The 21,602-nt window shown below is 43.2% G+C and overlaps 1 protein-coding gene across 1 annotated transcript; it reads left to right on the forward strand.

Annotated features, from left to right (window-relative positions):
• The first annotated feature begins 113 nt into the window (after positions 1-113).
• Positions 114-12,939, forward strand: tpcn2 (two pore segment channel 2). The gene is made up of 24 exons (XM_071380836.1): positions 114-686; positions 4,907-4,962; positions 5,096-5,172; positions 5,489-5,666; positions 5,814-5,930; positions 6,061-6,167; positions 6,475-6,547; positions 6,818-6,917; positions 7,019-7,084; positions 7,189-7,253; positions 7,361-7,470; positions 7,557-7,638; positions 7,796-7,882; positions 8,048-8,167; positions 8,257-8,445; positions 8,853-8,902; positions 9,223-9,322; positions 9,589-9,660; positions 9,803-9,876; positions 10,026-10,131; positions 10,543-10,625; positions 11,050-11,131; positions 11,237-11,328; positions 12,333-12,939. The coding sequence occupies exons 1-24, from the start codon at positions 548-550 to the stop codon at positions 12,406-12,408; spliced, it is 2,301 nt and encodes a 766-aa protein (XP_071236937.1). The 5' UTR covers positions 114-547; the 3' UTR covers positions 12,409-12,939.
• Positions 12,940-21,602: the final 8,663 nt, after the last annotated feature.

The following is a 21,602-nucleotide window of genomic DNA, read 5'->3' on the forward strand; positions in this document are numbered from 1 at the left end:
ACATGAGTCTTAAGTGGTAACATTTACTACCAAGGAAGTGGCAAACCGAAAACGAGTAAGTGTGAAACGTCTTCTACGCACCCCTTTTATTGGCGCGTAGAAAGCTGCTGACTAACAAAATAGAGAGTAAACTACCACTAGACCTTAAGTAGGCTACCATTGTTTTAAATGAAGAGCTACTTTGGGGACAGGCTACTCTTGAGTTACGCGCGATATAGCTCAGTGGCGCGGTGAGTCACCAGCTGGTGAAAAGTGATACTTGAGAACACAGGGAGGAGTAGGCTAGCTAGTTCGTTTGCTAAAAACAGATTTCCCGTACAGTCGTAAGTGGAGAAACTGTCTGTAAATATAAAACTATGGATTTAACGAATTTACACGTTTTTGACAGCATAACATGTTTTCTGTCTCTCTGACAGTTCCAGTATAGTTCTCATTTTCTTCACTAAAACTGTCCATTTACACTTGGCGGAGGTTCAGTTTGTTTTATCTGAGTTACAGGCGCCGCATAAACAAGTTAACACTCGCTTAGTTTGGTCAAATATACTAGATGGAATCGGAACCACTGCTGACTGGAAGCATTAACTACGGCTCCCACCCTGACAACAATGATCACCTTGAAAAGGGATCCCCAAAGACAAGACGTCTGTCCTACTCGGTTGCTGCAGAGTATTGCTGTGTCGAAGGGGGTAAGCGTTTCAGTAGTTCACAATATTTGAAGCATAGCTTCCTAACATGTTATAACACGGTCATAACCATTTTGTCATAACTGACATAATCTATCATAATATTTTCACAACGCTGTCATTACACATACTTAGACCTGTTGTGACATGTGACATATGATACGGTCCCTCTACCCTTGAAGCATAGCTTCCTAACATGTTATAACACGGTCATAACCATTTTATGTCATAACTGACATAATACTTTCACAACGCTGTCATTACACATACTTAGACCTGTTGTGACATGTGACATATGATACGTCCTCTACCCTTTGGTGTTACACTGACATGAGATGGAATTAAAATGGTTGTATACTACGGTCAACCAAATTGTCACCAAATGTAATTATTGACTGTAATGTGACTACCGTGAGCGCATACCCCGTAGCACTTCCAGGATGCTCTGTATCTCCTGGCAGCACCTCTCATCTTAACAAGGACAACAGTCTTGTAATGATCCAGCTTCTCCATGAAGTTGGACTGAAGCCGGGATGGTTGTAATCCTTCTGAATTCCTTCTCAATCTGTGAGAGAAAGAAACAGAGAGATTTGTGACTGATGCTGTGATGAGTATCTCAGGTCAAGACAAAGAATAATGATTAATCCTTACATTAATTATTGTCTATTGTCATTCAACTGTAATTTGACGCGAGTGGGCTGAAACAGGCCCGGACATTTGTCTTTGAGGTCACTCACAGGAAGTTAGACTCCCACGTTTTTTTATGGCAGCCTCCCTCCAAAGCCTTAACCTCCACAATGGAAACAGATGCATGAGCTAGCTACTTTCTCTGAAAAATATAAGTAAAGAACAGAAATCAGAGTAGAGTATGCAACACTGGGGTAATACAGCTAAAGAAAGACACACTAAAATCTAAGGCTACATACCAATAGCTAACGAATTCACACATTGTCAAACACTTTAGAATCTTATTTTCTCAATGTTTTCATAACATATAGCTAACGTTAGCTATCAACTATTCATGTAGCTAGCTAACTACAGTACCTAGCTAGTGTTTGTTAATCACTACATATGTTGGTGTGAACAACTACTAGGTAACTATCCACCCATGCATCGTAACGTTATAGGCAACAGTAGTACTACAGCTATTATCCCGCAAGGTGAGGTATTAAAAGGTATTGAAAACAGGGGTGTCAATCATTTTTACCCCTACCTTTTTGAGAAAAAAGGTATTACTTGTTAAACAAGATATTTTTCTGAGCCATTGTATTAGTATAAAATAATATAATTTCCCCATTTGTTGAGAATACAATGTAGCTCAGTATTTAAATTATTTATTTTATACAGTAATTTTTGCTCATTTTATCAAGGTTGTCAATAATTTCGGACACCACTGTATATATTTATATATAATTATATATAGAATTTCATACTGTCTAGAGGCCTATCACATACATCACCATATATCAGTCATAAGTCACAAATGCTGTCCTGCTCTTGAAATCATGCAAGTCATCAGCAACAGAGCATTGGGGTAGGCACATGTTTGATATCAATGTATGTGCAATTGCCATGGTAATAAAATGGTCAATTTCAGGAAATGTTATAAAACATACTATTTACAAGTAGGCTATGCTTGAATGGAGTGGTTTGTCTTGTGTGGTAGGTTTTGTGGGTTTTAACACTCTTATGTAGGTGTCATAACCAGCCATAAAACAAATAATAAACAAATAACTATGTGTTATGACCTTGTTGTAAGGTGTTATGACGCTATGCTACAAGTAAAGTGTTACCAATTGTTTTTAATGTCTCAAAACTCTATTTGAGTGGTCCACAATGTGTTTATAAAAAAATCTTTAAGATGCTTGGTGACAGGAAGTGTTCTTTGGCAGCATATTGTGGACTAATTTTGAGAAAAGTTGCCCTTGTCAGAGACAGCCATGATGAGTGATGACACATAATGTGGTTGTAGTCAGCAGTGGTAGTGTGGAGGGAAACAAAGTCTAATATGAGTCATCCAGTCTGGGTTAATAACAATTGCTCTATGGGCAGGACATGTTCTTTCAAAATATGGGAAGAAAATAATAGTCACCTGAAAAGGGAAACACTATCAAACATGCATGTGACCATGTATTATGACTGGAAAATGTACCTTTAAAAGTTAGACCAGTGGAGTGACATTGCAGAGGCAGTGGGATTCTGGGTAAACGGTTCAGCTGTATGTTGAGAATTTGAATGAAGCCTATCATTCTTGTCATACTAAATGGAGGGAAACAATAAACAGCCCAAATCCTATGAATTGCCCTGAAGCCAGGTTGAAATGCCAAGCTCCACATTGTGTTATATCCTGTTGAACAAGGATGGCCCTGCCCTAGATTACTCTGCCCTTTTCAAACGTCCCGTTTTACTGATGATGTGCAGCTCTACTTTACACCCCACACAAAGCTTTTGAAAGGCAGTCATGTAATGAAATAGACTACATTGCCAAAAGTATGTGGACACCTGCTTGTCAAACATCTCTTTCTAATATCATAGGCATTCATTTGGAGTTGGTCCCTCATTTGCTGCAATAACAGCCTCCACTCTTCTGGGAAGGCTTTCCACTATAGGTTGGAACATTGCTGCAGGGACTTGCTTCCATTCAGCCACAAGAGCATTAGTGAGGTCGGGCAAAGATTAGGCCTGTCTCAGAGTCAGCGTTCCAATTAATCCCAAAAGTGTTCGATGGGGTTGAGGTCAGGGCTCTGTGCAGGCCAGTCAAGTTATTCCACACTGATCTCGACAAACCATTTCTGTATGGACCTCGCTTTGTGCACAGGGGCATTGTCATGCTGAAACAGGAAAGGGCCTTCCCCAAACTGTTTCTACAAAGTTGGAACCACAGAATTGTCTAGCATGTCATTGTATGCTATAGCGTTAAGATTTCCCTACCATTCTTCCTCTTCCACCAAACTTTACAGTTGGCACTATGCATTCGGGTAGGTAGCGTTCTCCTGGCATCTGCCACACCCAGATTCATCCGTCGGACTGCCAGATGGTGAAGTGTGATTCATCACTCCAGAGAACACATTTCCACTGCTCCAGAGTCCAATGGCAGCAAGCTTTACACCACTCCAGCCAAAACTTGGCATTGTGCATGGTGAACTTAGGCTTGTGTGTGGCTGCTCAGCCATGGAAACCCATTTCATGAAACTCCCGACGAACAGTTCTTGTGCTGACGTGGCTTCCAGAGGCAGTTTGGAACTCGGTAGTGAGTGTTGCAACCGAGGAAAGACCATTTTTATGCACTTCAGCACTTGCCAGTCGCGTCCTGTGAGCTTGTGTGGCCTACTACTTTGCGGCTGAGCCGTTGTTGCTCCTAGACGTTTCCACTTCATAATAACGCCATGTAGTTGACCGGGGAAGCTCTAGCAGGGCAGAAATTTGACAAACAGACTTGTTGGAAAGGTGGCATCCTATGATGGTGCCACATTGAAAGTCACTGAGCTCTTCAGTACGGGCCTTTCTACTACCAATGTTTGTCTATGGAGATTGCATGGCGGTGTGCTCGATTTTAAACACCCGTCAGCAACGGGTGTGGCTGAAATAGCCAAATTCACTAATTTGTAGGGGGACAAATGGGGACAAAGACAAATCCAGGAGATAATATGGCTTCTTGACACAGATCAGAATAGCTGTATGAATTTGATATATTATTGTAGACCCAAACTGAAAATAATAATTGAATTGAAGTGACAGTCCAGTAAGTGAAAGAGAGTTCAATTGACATTTAGATGTGTGATCAGGTCTGTGGAAAAATGCCTGGAATCGGTAGCTAATTTAACCTGACTTGGCGAGGGATGTTTGAAGCACACTATCCATCCAGACTTGGTTAAAATTCAATTGGAATATTTGAAAGATTAAGATGAATTCAGACATGTATTGAACTTTATTGCAAACACATGCACACAGGCCTATCGTAGGATTAGGATATGTGCTCAGACTTTGACCTCTGTGGAACAGTCTGTTTTTGTTGTATAATCAGTGGCCACTGATAAAAGGTGAGCATGAGATGCAAGGTTTTGGTTGTGGTTTATTAATCTGCTTGAGAAAAACTACAGATAGGTCGATAGGTTTGTTTTCAATGTTTTCTTTTCAATCAACACAAAGTATGACTTCATTTGCTTGAGAAAAACTATTGTTTTACATCACTTGCTTAATCATTTCCCTCTCCTCTTACACAGCTGATGAGGATCTCTACCTCCAGCAAGCTGTTGTGTTTATTGAGGACGCCATACAGGTGAAACATATATATCCTTTGTATGAACTCTCGCTGTAACTGATTGAAATATATTATTTGTATGACTTGTGTTGATTATGAACTGTCCCTAAACTGCTGTTTAAAACAATGAAATGTGTTTCTTGTTCTACAGTACCGATCCATCAATCATAGAGTGGATGCAAACTCATTACGTCTGTACAGGTGGTACTACTCCAGGTTATGGCAATGGTAAGCCGCTACTGTCGTGATGAGTCAAAGTATATTGTTCTGGATTGTTCTGCATGTTTCTATTCTTATATTTGTCCTATCCTCTGAAGTCAATCATTATATCCTTTCTGCACTGCATCTCACTGCAATGTGCAGTATTCAGTATTGTCATCAGCATTGGTGACTTAACTCTGTCCTGTCTTAGCTTCCTCTGTGGTTAAGTCTAGTGAAAAGAGCACTTTATGACGGTGAAGCCAACCATCAGCCTTCCCGTTCTCAGTTTGAAACCCTCTCACAGGTTTTGTGTCATTGTTAAATGACTGTCTGTGTTGCTCAGGGGGCTGGGCCTGACTATTGCGGTCTTCTTGATGCTGGCTTTCATCGAGAGGCCCTCGTCCTTCTCCTACACATCAGACCCTCGCTTCAGACCTCCCCCCTGGGAGCCCCCCTGTGGCCTGACAGAGGGCATAGAGATTGTCTGCCTCATAATCTTTGCCATTGACCTCACTACCAAGGTAACCATCAGGCCATGTTTCTGACAATGTCAACGGGGAAGAGAGTAGATGGGCAACAAGAAATCTCAAAGTACATAAACATCAATTTTGTGTATTTATTTGCAATAAATATATATATATGGCTCGAGCTTAATCTATTGTCCTTAGAGCTATTTGATTGGCTGGGACGAGTTTCGGAAATGCAAGTGGTTGATTGTCTACATCTTGGCCATCTCAGCATCTGTAATTGATTGGACATTGACGTTGAGCATGTATTGTGATCAGGTGAGATCATATTCAAGATATTGGTTTATACATCCTCTGTAACATGTCTCTTGACAGTTGATAAAGACATGGTTTACAATACAAAGACTCAAATGGAATATTGCTCTTTCCCTTTGTTGTTCGATGTCAGAACTTACGAGTTAGGAGACTCATTCGGCCCTTCTTCCTCCTTCAAAACTCCTCCCTGATGAAGAAAACATTAAAGTGCATCAAGAGGACTCTCCCAGAGATAGCCAGGTAATTGTGTTAAACACCAACACTTTGTTCAATCTCATATCTTCACTTCACAGCTTTACAATGATCATCAACCTCAAAATACTCTCACTTCTGTTATCACATACATAGTTCCCTAAAACTGCTATAACTCCTATATTTAGGGTTATATACTGATACATGATTCACTCTTGTTTCAGTACATGTGAGACCCGCAGAGGGCACCCTAATCTACTTCTCCTCCTTAGGATGGATGCCTGTATGTAGGCTTGACTGTCATTGCAGAGGTGTGTGTCTAATGCACCACTCCTCTCTCTCTCTTACCTCCCAGTGTTATCCTGCTCCTGGCCCTCCACCTCTGCCTCTTCACCATGATTGGCATGTTGCTCTTTGCGAAAGGAGAGGTACGTTCTGTTACACCCTGCTGGCTGTACTGTTGACGCCCAGTTCTCAAGCCTGAACGTGCCTTTTTACCTTACCTCACTACTGTTTTATTCACTCGGTGGTACAGGCTTTAACAGAGCTTGTAGATGTGTAGTATTACACCTGCCTGAATAGAGACCTGTACAGAAACTCACCCCCACATGACCAGGATGAAGCACAATAGATGTCCATTTAACATTGTTGTTATAAGGGAGTTAAGTATCTCCGTATTACCTCTGTTTTGTCCCTAGAACCCAAAGCGCAACGGGGAGTGGGAGACCTACTTCAGAGACTTGCCCACATCTCTCTCCTCTCTCTTGGTGCTCCTCACTACAGCCAATAACCCTGATGGTAAGTTCACTGTGTAGGTCAAAGTGAATTAAACATATATTTTCTGCTGCACAATATACAGCTGTCTACTCCACCTAAAGCTGTCTTCATGTTTTTAACAGTGATGATTCCGGCCTATTCCTTAAACCGAGGATACTCCATCTTCTTCATTCTCTTTAGTGGTTTTGGTAAGAGCTAGCCACCAAATGAGCTGTTCAGGGACAAGGAAAATATGAAACAGATTGAGTGGTAACACAGTCTGTTGTTAATTTGTCCTATTAACTGCTTCCAGGAACCTACTTCTTGATGAACTTACTAACTGCCATCATTTACAACCAGTTCAGGGGATACCTGCTGGTGAGTTTAAGACTGGCACTGGACTGATATGATTTAAATATCAGTGCATTTTAAGGTACAGTGTAAACCCCATAGAATATCATGATGAAACTGTTCTCTTGTGGCAGATGTCTGTCCAGGCATCCATCCTAAGGAGGAGACTTGGCATCAGAGCTGCCTTTGAGGTCATGTCCTGCCAGGGGCGGGGTCACGACGCTACACACTCAGAGGAGCATGTGTAAGACTGCCTATTCTCTTATCCTTAAGCCCTACTCACACAAAGACACACACACACTGAATGGCCTTACATCTTGTCCCTTCCAGAGAGCGTGTGCGGGTGGATGCATCTTTGCAGGTCATGGCGAGGGTACAAATGAAGTCCTACTACAGACAAGCCATCATCAAGGTGAGAAAAGACTACAGTGCAAATCTTTAGAACATGTGGATAAACATTTGAATATAACTCCCTTTGAATGTGCCTGTTTCCCTGTCTCTCTCTCTCTCTCTCTCTCTCTCTCTCTCTCTCTCTCTCTCTCTCTCTCTCTCTCTCTCTCTTCCTGTAGAGAGTGCAGCAGTTGTCAGATGGCTTCATCCAGTGGGAGGCCTTCCGGAGTCTTTTTGATGAGCTGGACAAGGACCGCATCAAAGAGGTGGAGCCACATCTCATTAACTACTCTGTGCTTCTTCACCAGATCAATGTTACTGTTTTGGATGAACTTCATTGTTGGTTCTAAACTGGCTTATTTTACTTGTCTAAATGATAGCTAGATTGCTCCTGTATGATTTGACGAGTCTTCATTGTCTTTCTCCTGCAGCACCCTCCAAAGCCAGAGTTCAACTCTCCACTCCTCCAGAGGCTTCAGTTGGTTTTCAGCCACTACTATGTAATGATAGTGGGCAACGCCGTGGCCCTGGCCAATGTCATGTGCATCTGTGTAAGTCCAGGACCTGTTGTTTGTTTGTCCAGCATATTAGACCGAGGCTCAACTTGTTTGGTCTCTCTGTTTCTCTCGGTGTGTTGCAGACCATACTGGTGCTTGATTCCGAGAAGTCCATTGCAGAGCGGGATGACTACTACATGGAAGTTATTAACTGTTTCTTTATTCTATACTACCTGATGGAGATGAGTCTAAAGATATTAGCCTTTGGGTGGAAAGGCTACCTGTCATACAGAAACAACATATTTGATGGACTTCTCACAGTTTGCCTTCTGGTAAGATATTCTGTAAATGACAGGAAACATATTAAAGGTGCAATATGTAGAAATCACTCGACAATTTCAATGCTTCTCCTAATTTCAGTTTGACAATGTATAGTGTGTGTAGAGAATCATTGTACAATCTAAACTGCTCTGAAATATATTTTCAATAACCAAATATATTGTTTTTTTCAGCTGTTTGAAGCTGGTGTACAAAACCGAAAGAAAAAAGACGCTAAAACGTAACTTAACGGGGAGCATAGAAAAAGCGCACATAGAATGGGTCTACCGCTTCTCAAATCTATAACTCACATTTCTATGTGAATCTGGTCGGGTCGCCCCAAAAAGCTACATACTGCCCCTTTAAGCATATTTCTGTCTTGGTAATATAACTGAAAGTATTTTATTTTTATTTTTTACAGGTCCTTCAGATCACCATTTTTGCCACCTACAGGCTTCCATTTCCTAAATGGTTGGTGTCTTCACTTCGGTCATATTTCTCACTCAACAAATGCATTCTGTATAATGAAATTGTCTTGAAGGATGGTGCTCATTTGTATATAGAGTTACAATAGTGATGAAAGAGGTACTTTGTTTACACACACACTCACACACAGGTACATGGGGATGGTCTAAAACAGCAACAGAAACATGGACATGAAGATATGTTACATAGTGATAAACATAGCAGAGGAAGAGAGTTACTGAATAAAATGCTATGAATGATAATAGATAAGAAACTAAGTAACACTGTGAGATTGAATACACCTTTGTGTTGTGTGGTTGTCCCAGGAACCCAGCGTCGCGTGGTCTGATGTCTCTGTGGGAAATGGTGCGTCTGGTCAATATGCTCATCGTCGTCCGCTTCCTCCGAATCATCCCTGATATCAAGGTGAGGAAGTGGTGCCGCTGGGTAGTATTAGTGCCATCATTTTCAATATATGTGATAAGACCATTGTATATGTTGTATTTTGCTCCACCTAGTGGTGGAAATGGTTTATTGCTTGACTTTTGCTCTATTTTGGTGTACTCTATGTCAATAGAGTTGTATTGTTGTAAATTCATGCCGGTACAGCCAATGTCTTTATCATCTCTGGTTATGCATGTTGGTATTACAATATATAAATAGTCATCCTTGTGTTTTAATGCCTCTTTTAGTTGATGGCCCTTGTAGCGAGTACTTTGGTTGACCTGGTGAAAAACCTCCGAGCTTTTGCAGGAATACTAGTGGTGAGTGACACAATGACACTGTTTTTTTCTCTTTCGTTCTCTCATCCAGCTAGTCATTTTAAATGCATATCCATACACTAGGCGTCTATTTGCTGGACATCATGGATTCCCTATCACAGCTAACATCCTGTTTGTTCTTTAGGTGGTGTTCTATGTGTTTGCTGTCCTTGGTATCTGGCTGTTCCAGGGAGCCATCACAGCTCCAGGGAAGATGAGGTACAGTTTGACAATTATGTATTTGAAAGCTTGTACACTATTCACAAACATCAAAAGTAGCAATGGCCTCATACAGTAGCTAATATGGCTGTTTTAATGTGTTTACTGTGTGAGGTAATTGGAAGTTATTTTGTACGTATTCATTACAGTGTGATGTCCAATTCCAGTATGGAGAACATCACCATTAACTTCACCATGGAGTGTGGTTCCTACGAGCAGCTGGGCTACTGGCCAAACAACTTTGACGACTTTGCTGTGGGTGCCCTTCTCTTGTCTCTCGCTCTGCCAGCCCGTGAAGTAGAATCATAGGCAGAGAACACAGGGGAGGTTTAGCTCAAGGCGAATATTCGCTCTACTGTTATAAGAGACCGGTTTAATGAGAATAGACTTTGGAGGGAATGAAACTGTAAAACACATGGTTGGCATTCTATCTGTGCCTCATCTGTACTGGCTCTGACTGAGAAGGCTAGTGTTGTGGGGGTAACCTCTCAAGGGGATAATGCACTGAAGTAACTTTTAAAAGACACCCGTAAAATACCATGGTGGGTATGTTGACATTTCAGTCCTGATCAATCAAATGAATCTTTAAATTGTGTCTAAATGTTGAGAGAGAGAGAGTGGACACTAACCTGTGTTTTCTTTCTCCTCTCCCTCGGTTTTGCTCAGTCTTCCCTCGTCCTCCTTTACAACATCATGGTGGTGAATAACTGGCAGGTGTTTATGGATGCCTACACCAGATACACCACAGAGTAAGCCAACAATAATACAAATCCGTACATGAGTTTTATGATCCAACTGTCAGACGCTTCAATTCGTTTCCCTATCCACTAGAGGGCAGCAGTTGACGCTGAAGCACATCAGTCCTTTTCATTTTGGGCCATGCCTTACTTTAGTGAGCTCCCACTTCATAATATTTATCTAATTCCAGTTGTTCCCGAAAACTTGCAACTGTTTGGTTGGTTAAATAAGCTTTTGTACTCAACTCAGGAACAAGGCTAGTAACAGTGAAAATACATGTAGGAGTGGGGCCATAGTTCACGTTCGTTATTTGCCCTGCTTAAAGAGGATGAAGACAAGTTAATTGTGCATGGGGCTCCGTTTGTAAAACAGTGATTATGGGTAATGGGGATGTGTCCATGTAAACAGTTGATCAGGTTTCTTCTCTCCTCCCAGGTGGTCCAAGGTCTATTTTGTCTCCTGGTGGCTTACCTCCTCTGTCATGTGGGTCAACTTGTTTGTGGCTCTCATCTTGGAGGTATGTATGAACTTATGCTGGCCTGATCTGTACTTACTGTAGTTTAAGTGCAAGATGTTTTCTGAAAAGATGTAAGCTCAATGAATCCTCCGTTTTATGTGAAAGAACTTCATCTATAAGTGGGACCGAAGTGTCACATGTTCAGTGGCGGACGTTGAGCGAACAGGCTATGAGACCACTGTCCAGCTCATGTTCAGGTAGGTTGCTTTTTTAACTCCGCTCTGGCTTTTTGCTTCTGTTTGTTGTCTGGGTGGTTGCATATTCCTACTATTTGGTGTTGGTTTTAGGCCTATCCCAGTCACAAACTGGGATGCCCTCACTGTCAGCGGTTCTGCCAGTTCTCTGTGAATGCAGTCAAATGTTTTGGCTGTACGTCATTTAGCATCAAAAGGCACTGCCTAAAACCATGCTCTTTGGCTACTCACATTTCACTACTGTAACCCTTTCCCCAAAAAATCTTCGGAAATGCTTTTATCTGGGCAATTGTGTCTGGTGAGCTTTCTGATAGCAAACTCTTAAAGGGCAAGTATTTTTTCATGACCTAGCTTGCAGATAATTAATTATATCATTTAGGGCTGGGAATTACCAGGGACCTCACGATATGATATTATCACAATACTTAGATGCCGACATGATATGTATTGCGATTCTCACGATTTTATTGCGATACTGCAATTTTGTTCGCGATTCGATATTCCAAACATATTGCTCACCATGTCTGCTGCAGAGTGACAAGAGAGAGCCTTGATCAGTCATGGAAATGAAAGCGTTGAAAACATGTTGGCTCACTATTTATAGGATAGGCGCAGGTACAGCTTTAGGTGTTTAGGTGCAGGTACAGCCGACTCGCATTTTTTTTGTAAAAATCGTTACTAGTCAAAGTATCGATATAATATCGTCACAAATAATATTGCGATATGTAACTGTATCAATTTTTACCCCATCACTAATATAATTGGTAGCAAAAACATCCGCCTACCTCTTTAATGGCTTAACTAAACGCATGTCGCTAAAATATTTGCTGAAGGTGTGGTTGATATGTTTAGCAGGGACAAGTCAGAAGAGCAACCCTTAATGCCCGTCCCTAAATGCACGTTGTGGACTACAGCAGCCGCTTGCATGAGCGTGCTTCGCTTCAACTCGTTGTGTGTCTCTTGACACAGTTTCGTGTCCTTCTTTAAAACTACACTGTACCTTCCAGAGAACAAATTCAAGAGCCTACAGAGGAGGAGCTGGTCACCCAACTCCACCAGCACCCTCACCTGCATCTCAGCTGATGACCCTTCACCCCTCACACACCATTGGACCCTGCGTCCGACCAGGCTTGTGCCAATCCAAAATAAACAGGGCCTTTACTGGCTATCACGTATTTCTGTGTGAATGGCAGGGACTCAAAAGGGACAATATTGTTAGTGCTCTATCAATTCTGATTAGTCCTATGTTGTCACATTTTGTATGTTTTTGCACTCAAACCACTGAACAAATGCCTCTCTCCCTGCATCTGTTACTTTAAAAGTGAGTTTGAAAGATTACGTTGCTAAGCGTTTTGTTCATGTTAAGTCTGTCTACAAAATACACCTCTGTTCTTAATGAAATTATTTAATAGGGAGGTAAAAGGACTAGTTTTTATTCGTATATTTGTCATGAAAGCTGTTTCTTTTGCTTACCTGCCTTGCAATGTAAATAGGATTTTAATGCAATTTATAAAAAGAAAGCTGTACAGGGGGGAAACATGGGATGCATTTTATATTTGTGCTTTTAGCTAAATAAAGAAATCTCAGTGAACTTTATATAAATTATGAAATATGTGTTTAGCATGGCTGGAAATGATTCTCTCAAATGTGTAAAACAAATTTTAGACAAGACCCGCCCTTGTTGTTTTTATGCATTAGGTAAAATATCTCTTGGATAGCTACAGCTACAATTTCATATTTTATTTGTATTTTTTATTGAACCTTTATTTAACTATTAGTTATATAATTACCTGACTGTTGCAATCAGTTGGAAGGTGCCGGCATTGTGTGTTTTCTGAGACCCTCGGGTCTTCCCGACCATAAGCACCAACTGATGTCTCCCTCTTCCACACTCATCAGGCCAGGCTAGTTAATGCTAAGATTAAATGAAGACTCCTGCTGATGCATCCTGGTGATGGTCATTTCAGATAAGGGTAATTAGCTCTCCCCGGGGCATGCAAGTCTTGACTGAGGAATCCTGCTCACACTGCGGAATGGCACGGTATAGAATGGAATGGAGAACTGTTATTCTACCTGAAGGGCAGCGGGAGAAACATGTTTTTGTGAATAATAAAAATAGCATGTTTTACAACATCATAATAAAATGCAATCAGAAAGATAATTACGGTGATCAAGGCATGGCACCGTCCTAGGCATTGTCCCTGGGGTTTGTTCTGTGGTTCTATGCTAATAGAGTACACAAACACACACACACACTGGTGTTGACACTCCACACCCCACACACTCAAGCATCATGTTTACTGGAAACAGACTAGGGCAAACAAGCCAACCTCCAGAGGGCCATCAAAGGTCTGACCTCTCTTCCCACTATTTGTTTGCTTTTCCTCTTGGTGAGTTTGGGCTCGTGCAAAGCCTTACCACAAACCCTGTCCACAACCACATAAGAATGTAGGGACATATCAGGTTAAAAGCCCATTGCATGACAATATGACAGACCATTGAGATATGATGTAGGGCTATCTGGACCCTTCTCTTTGAGTCTTTTCAGAGTAGTGAGTTCTACATTCTAGAACAGGGATGGGCAACTGGCGGGGGCCCACTTTTGTAGGCCAGCGGACCAATTAGAATTATTTTTTTGGGGGAACACAGTCGGGGTCTGAACTTAGAATAATAGAATACCCAAGATGCAATTTGGAGATTTGGTTGTGCATCAGAATTACCCCATGACATGTTTTTTATTTATTGGTAAGTTAGTTTAGCGGCCAGCTATCTAAACTTGTAGTAAGCATGGTCGAATTACCAACCGGCCTGGGTCCCATTGATCATCAGATATCATATTAAAAACTGCAAACATTTGCCTCCACCCATGGCAAAATGTGTAGAATTGCATGAAATTAGTTATAAAACAAAAACATTTTCTCTATGCCCATGGCAAGATGTGCAGAATTGCAGGAAATTAACTTAAAACTTAAACTTAAAAGGTTGAAGCTTCCATCAATTTTGCCAACATGTCAGCCATGTTCTATCTCGATCCCACCACTGCAGTGAAGGCAGAGCCAGAGGCATCCCAGATGAGGCATGATTGGTGATAATTAGAAACAGGTGGTTAATGAGTCCAGCAGACTAATGACTACTGTTTACCCAGCTTGATGAGAACAGATTAGGTCAACAGAGCCTGGCTGTCTGGAATACCAACACTAGCAGGAGGGATAGGCCTAGGTGATGTGTGGTAGAGCAGTGGTTCCCAAACTCTTTTACTCAGGCCCCCTTTCCAGCATTGGAGAACATCCCGTGCCCCCTCCCCCTGCGCACTTTATATTGGCACAAGCACTGTTCATGACACAAACTGTTCAGATTCCTCTTGTTGGCGAAGAGAAAATGCAATTCTACAGATTTTGTTATGGTGTGCGGTGCAGGGAACATTTTGCAGTTTTGAAGTAAATTTCCTGGAATTCTCCACATTTTCCTGTCTTATGTGTTCATGTGATATTTCAGTGACTCAAACATGACAACAAAATCAATGGGCTAAGAAACCTAGCTAAGAAATGTGAACTGACATGATCTATACATTTCTGAAAAGTTATAAATAGCTCTCTATGGTCTGCAATGATTGACAGGACAAGAGGAACTGATGATGCACTACCCAATTTAGAAATTGCACCATGTGCATTTTACTATTACAACAATAAGAGGTCGGTTGAAAGCCGGATTGAGTTCCTTAAAAATGAAACAAAATCATGCCCTTTACAGGCTAGCTGTGGGGCCACAGTCTGGGAAGGACTGTGCTAGAGGAATGCAGGCTGGGCAGATATATGTACGTGGAGATGTACACTCTAGACATACTGTCCTCCTGCTCAAACATGGATACGGGACAATGGTTGATCCCCAGTGGTTGCTGTAGTTTCATTGACCTCAGTCAGTTGTATTGTAATGACTCTGGTGGCATTTATAGTCATTACATCCCCTAGGAACCTACTATATCACTGCAGTGTTTCCCAAACTCAGTTACGGGGACGCAAAGGTTTTTGGTTTTGCCCTAGCACGAAAGAGCTGATTCAAATGTAAAACTTGATGATGAGCTGATTATTGGAATCAGCTGTGTAGTGCTAGGGCAAAAACCAAAATGTGGGGTCCCCAGGACCGAGTTTGGGAAGTGCTGGTATCTAGGTCTACATGCATACCAAACAGCATGAGGAATCAGGGTTACGGTAATTGGTTGAATGAGTCACGTGTCTCTCTGTCTGATCTCCAGCTGTCAGTGCCTCTACCCCCCCCCCTCACACATTCCCTGCAGAAGATGCTCATGGGAAGCTAGCACTCTGTGTTACCTGCCAAACTAAATGATGTCATAGCCTGGCGACCTTTTGCTCTGTGCGCTGAAATGCCATGGATGAAAGATGTCAGTTCTCCAAGCATTTGAAGAATGCAGGTGCCGACAGGGGAGGAGGACTCAACAGGGTTAGCTCTCTCGCTCCCTCTCTCTCTCTTTACTAAAGAGGATATTGGAAACAAAGTGAGGCATTCACATGCAGTGACAAACAGACTAGTTGGTCTTGCCTCCTACTGCTTGAAGAAGGTGGTGTTTGTTGCTCACTGTGGGTTTTGGTTGATCTTTCCCTGTGTTTGTGTTATTCCCTGTGTGAAGCAGTTGGCAGGACTACCAACGCTAGTTACAGCACGTGGGACTGACCCCTGGTAACCCTTTTTGTTTCTGGAGTAGCAAAAATATCATAATTCACACTGCTTTTGAACCTGTATTTCCCTACTAGTGAGCTCATTGTGGCGGTCGTCAGTCCTTCCAGAATTGTTCTACTAATATCTTGTCATTGTCACTGACCTGAAAGGGTTCTGAGCAGCTGCACCATGTTCTCACTGATTACTGAGTTTTTTTTCTCCATTATCTGTCTTTTCTCTCTCTCGTTCTGTAATAAGTGAATTATTGCTCTTTTTGTTCCTGATCAATATGCGTCACCTGATCAGTCAGATGGTTTGACTGTACCTCAAGGTCTTTCTTATTTGGGTGAATAGGCCTAATACCAACATATCTGCTATTGAAAATCCAATTGAACTGCCAATTCTGTCCCTCTATTGAATCTCAAGCTGTCACCCTTATAAGTAGTGTGGCATCTAGAAAGTTGAAGAATATTGAACAAAAAGATTCCATTCACCATCCAGCTGCTGATTGTGGATCATCTTTCACATCTTAAATCCCGCCACCATAGTTAATAGAGGAGGAGCAAGGAAACTGATCCAGGAGCAACTGTCGAGCGGCCGGTTTAGTCGCCACCTACTTCTCCACCTTTCCCTGTTCACCTGAAGGCTTAGCTAACCTGCCTCTATAAGCTCTAATGATACCTGCTGGCCCCGGCCCGTTCTCTCACCCCTTTCAATAAATGCGGGAGGCCTGCTTTTACAGGACCTTTTGAAGTTGCCGCACCTGGGTGCGATCTTAAATTTCGCCCAGGGAAAAGGCGGATTTATATAATTAAAGGGATCCAACTCCATAGGTCTTTATGGTGAGGTATTGGGCCATTCTCACCCTTTGTGAAGCCACAGGAAGAGAATAGAAGGAGATGTCCCTACGCCTATACCCTTTACTCTGAGACCAGGCCACCCATATCTGGACACACGGGAGAGGTATGACCTACACCACATATCACCTCCCCTTCACCACCTACTGCCTCACAACTTCGTCACCACACCTTCCAGGTCCTATATGAGGTCTCCCTGACTAATTACTCGGCCGCCCACCAAACCGACCTGGCCCCTTTCTTCTGTTCAATGGCTGCCTGTCTGCCCTACTGAGTGGGAGCAGATGCACCTGTCTGTCAGGCCCTGCCCAGCTCCTTTCTCTGCCTGGTGGAGAGGCGGAGCTGGGGCTGGTGCACACTCAGGTGAGCGGGGCCGTTGATCTGGGGCACGGTGCACTCTGGCAGCCTCCTCCAACACCTGCCAGCCAGGTGCCACTTTATCGCCTCACTGCCCCCTCCCTCTCGCCTCTGTTTGTCCGGTTTCACTCCCCATGCAGGATAAGGAGGGCTGTAAACAATAAGGGAGAAAGAGAGGGGAAAAGTTCAGGACATTCCACTTTCAGCCTGTCTCACGCCCAGCCCATCTTTAGCAAGCAGCAGCTGGTTCTCACTCGCCCACTTTCTCTCTCTCTCTCTCTCTCCCACTCTGGGTGTGTGAGGGAAACAGAGAAGTGCATTGCTTTGATCAATACTCCAAATTGCATAACACCATAATAAGAATTTTTGTTGAAATGACTAAGCATTAGTTACAGATATTTTATTGAAGTGCCCTTTTCTGATTGAATATTCAGTTAAAAACCCACAAGAATACTTTCGTCAAGTTTCTTCCACACTTTATGGCAGAGCAGTCTTCAGAAAAACGAGGTGCTGTTCAAAGCACTGTTGATTGCTCTGCCAGCCTAATGACATGAAAAGCGATTTCTGCAAACACCCCTCTCTGTGTCTGGCACTGTAACTCTCCAGTAATAAATTAACTTGTGGCCAAAGTGCGGAATGCATTCTTCAGCAGCGGAAGCAATCAGTCTGCCCGTACTGCCCTTTCTCTCCCGCTCAAAACACTTAGAGAGCAGGCTCATTAGCATACAGGTGAGAAGAAGAAAGTAGATGAAGCAGGTCTTTAGAAAGGGAATAGGGAACGACCAGGGCGATGATTGCAGAGTAAGAAGCAAAGATTTTTTTCTGGGAACAGAATGAGGGGGATTTTCCCTCAGAAAGATTTAGGTCAACATTGGCATGTAGACAGAAGCCAGCAGCTGTCCTCTGGGCTCTGTCTGTAGGAGGCAAGGCGGCCATTAGTCTCTGTCAGAGCAGAGCTGCTCTTGGGAACTTCCATACTTAATGAGAGGGATCTCACCGCTAGATGGCAGTAGTTGCTTCCTAGATGCAACAAGTCCTAGATGCAACAGGTGGTGAATTCTATGAGACCATCTTACCCCCACTTTTTCTATGAAGAGAAAACAAAGGACTTGTAGTTTATGGAAGTTTTTAAGACCTAGGCCTATGGTGTTACCAGTTTTATCAGGCATGGTGTGCAAACATGACCATGGAAAAAGTCCAGTTCCCTGTTGTTGGACATAGCTGGCTTTTTAGTCATGCTGTTTGGTGGACCCTGGTTAAATAGAAGTACTGCTCTGCATTGCTATGATAATGATGAGGTTATCATATGATGTCCATTATGGCCCAGCTCTTATCACCCCTACATAGCGGCCCCTACTCCCATCCCAATGTTGTTCTGATTTCTCAGTAACCCACCATGACAAAGTGTCTCATGTTTTTATTAATGCTGATTGACCCCCCTTTAGATATAAAACCTATTTAGCTACTCTCCATTTAAGGGCCTATTGTTCATCGTCCACATTCTTGTGTTTGTGTGTGTGTGTGTGTGTGTGTGTGTGTGTGTGTGTGTGTGTGTGTGTGTGTGTGTGTGTGTGTGTGTGTGTGTGTGTGTGTGTGTGTGTGTGTGTGTGTGTGTGTGTGTGTGTAGAGATGAGGGGGAGCCATCTCCTGTGGGCAGAGTTGTACTTAGTTGCGGTGAACGTGAGAAGGGTCACTGATGTGGCATCTTAAGTTTCCTGGTAATCGCTCTTGAAGGAAGTGTTCAGAGTTTCCCACAGAGACAGGACAATGAGTCTAGTCTTGGTTAGTGGAACGCGGCTACCTGTCACCCCTCTCCCTCACTCGCTCTCCCTCCCAATCTCTCAAACCATTCTCCATTGAAAGGGAGCCTTCATATTTTCATAGATCAAGTCTCTTCGCATAGGGTATGTAATGGATACCCCTAGAATGAAACTGTTTACATTGGCTTTAATAGATCTACAACCTTACCTTGAAAATGTCCAAAGCTGTTTCAGTGATTTTTAGGGAATACAATTTCTTAGTCATGTTTTTGCACTGGTTATACGGTAGGTGGGGAGAGTTACAGGTAGTGAATTCAGGTGTGTTTCAAAACGTGGCGTTGTAGTCCTTAATGAACTACATGTATTGTTCAGTGTGCAGTGTCGTTTTGGAAGGACTGTAGCCTACCCAAGTGCCTTGAGGAAATGTGGCGGGATTGGCCGGATGGACGTGTGTGTTTTTGCCATATTAGTGGCCCATCCTGTTAAAGCCAAGGATTATTCTCTGCTTTAAGCCCATGTCACCACTGTTTAAGACTGTTAGTGGTTTCGATGCGCTCCAATACATTATCTCAGAGGCTGACGGAACCACCTAAGCTCATTACAGTCCTGTGGGCAGCGGTGTGGTGTCTAGTGGTCGACCCTGCTGACCCCTGAGGGTCGCGGGGTCAACATGCAGGGTCAACGGAGGGGGTGCCATACAATGAGGCTGACATGATAAACATGAGCTCCCAAGGGACAATGCTAACAGTTCTCTATTCTGGATCTATACCCCTGAGCTATAAATTGAATGCATCCATCCAACTTGATTTCATTGATGACCCTGAAAAGGAGGGAGTCTATGGGAATTCGGGGTGAAGTTGGGTGAATGGTTGGTGTGGAGATGGGGAGTTAAGGAACAGACATCCTTACTAGAATGTCCAAGCTGCGCTCCTTGCTCTGCTTACAGCCCTCTGATATGACTTGGCTGCAAAGTCCAAACATTGTCCTGGCCTCCAACCTTTACCCTTGTGAACGGTAGTCTTCATGGCTCTTCCAGGCAGATCAGACCACCAGCAGGCCAGGGATGTGAGAAGTGAAGTGGGGAAAGCAATGAACATGGACGTCTCGGTGCATAATGTTCTGGTGTGGATCTCGGATGGATGCGGACTTGTCAGATGAAGGGAGAGCTGGAAATAAAAGAGGGTGAAAATGATGTCATTGAAACAAATGAGAATAATGAAGAGGAATAATCTCATGGAAAAGAAAGCTCCTCGTAGTCTGGATGGATGAACGAGGGAGGCGGGAGGAGAGAGGAGGGAAGAGACAGGGTGCTGAAGAGAAGGGGGCTCCTCACTTCACTCGTCTGCTCGATTAGCACGGTGTGCAGTATTTTAGTGCCCCCCCCCTCCTTGCGCATGCCTCACACAGTTGCCATCGTTAGCGGCGGCAGTAGCCTGTCAGGCGCTCTGGTGTGCAGTGTAGGGCCTCCTTTGTGCCAAGGTGGGGAGGGTGTTGGAGGGAGGGATGGAGGGGGAAGCAGGGGCAGCCGGCGGGGCCTTGCAGCTGTCGCGAGGGTCGGCCCATGGACGCCTGTGATCAGCCAGCCGTGAAATCTGCCCTGAACAGCTCTGCATTCAGGGCACAGGCAGACCCTGACCCAACCACACACACACACACACACACCCTCTCTTTGACTAAACCTTCCCTTTACTAGTGGGGCTCGAATGGCGCCAACTATTAGTTGCCCCCTTTCTGTCTAAATACACTAGTAACAACTTAAAGGAATGTAACTTCACTTCTCACTGAGGAAATGACTTGTTCAGACATACTTTTGAAAAGCTTGAAAAGGATGAAACTGGTCTGTGCGTTGCATTTCATAACTTGTGCTAGATATCACGTTTCTCTTTACAGAGAGATAGGATCATAGTTAAGATAAGGATTATTCCCTCTCTCACACTACTATCACCAGACTGATCATCAATGGCCCAACTGTTGCATGGTATGCTGGGAAGTCTGCTAGTGGAAATGTACTGTGACCTCAGCAGGCAAATGTTGGATTTGCATAATGGGTGTCGGATGGTGATTGGTGAAACCTGGCATTCCTGGTCTTGTCTGGCTCCCCTCTCTGACACTGTGTTCAGGGAAGAAGGAAGATGGGCGCTGAGGGGGGTGGGGGGCATTCCCTAAAGCTATGGAAAGAATTGGATGTCTGATTAGATGGAAATATGTTTGAACCACTTCCATTACGGTTGCACAACAGTCACACAACAGTCTTTGTAATTGTTGATCAATTATTGTTTACGTTTGATTATTTGTTCCATTGACGATAGTGATGATTATGACAGCGCAATGCTTGTGAATTATTGAATATGTTGCCATTGGCATAGATATGAATTATCCTTAGGAACCATAACCCTTTTTCTTTAAAATGGCCAAACTCGCCGTACCCATCGCAAGCAGAAACTGTGATGCCGTATGCTCTAAACGGGACCTGGTGAATAATAGATGGGTGTGACACCTCAGGATTCAGTCAATATGATGTAGCTTAATGATGTTGTGATCTGCGCTGGCCTGTGTATCTGGAAGATCAGCTCAGGTCTGAATGGAAGACAGGGAGGCTAGCCTACCCAGGCTGCAGAATGGTTCATGG

The sequence above is a fragment of the Salvelinus alpinus genome, chromosome 33 (genome assembly GCF_045679555.1).
Source record: "Salvelinus alpinus chromosome 33, SLU_Salpinus.1, whole genome shotgun sequence".
Taxonomy (NCBI): Eukaryota; Metazoa; Chordata; class Actinopteri; order Salmoniformes; family Salmonidae; genus Salvelinus; species Salvelinus alpinus.

Bases quoted from the DNA above. Each gene is read 5' to 3' on its own strand.
- tpcn2 (XM_071380836.1), top strand. From the start codon at position 548: ATGGAATCGGAACCACTGCTGACTGGAAGCATTAACTACGGCTCCCAC. The intron at 6,918-7,018 runs GTAAGTTCACTG...TGTTTTTAACAG, and splicing joins TACAGCCAATAACCCTGATG to TGATGATTCCGGCCTATTCC. The intron at 10,132-10,542 runs GTGGGTGCCCTT...GGTTTTGCTCAG, and splicing joins ACAACTTTGACGACTTTGCT to TCTTCCCTCGTCCTCCTTTA.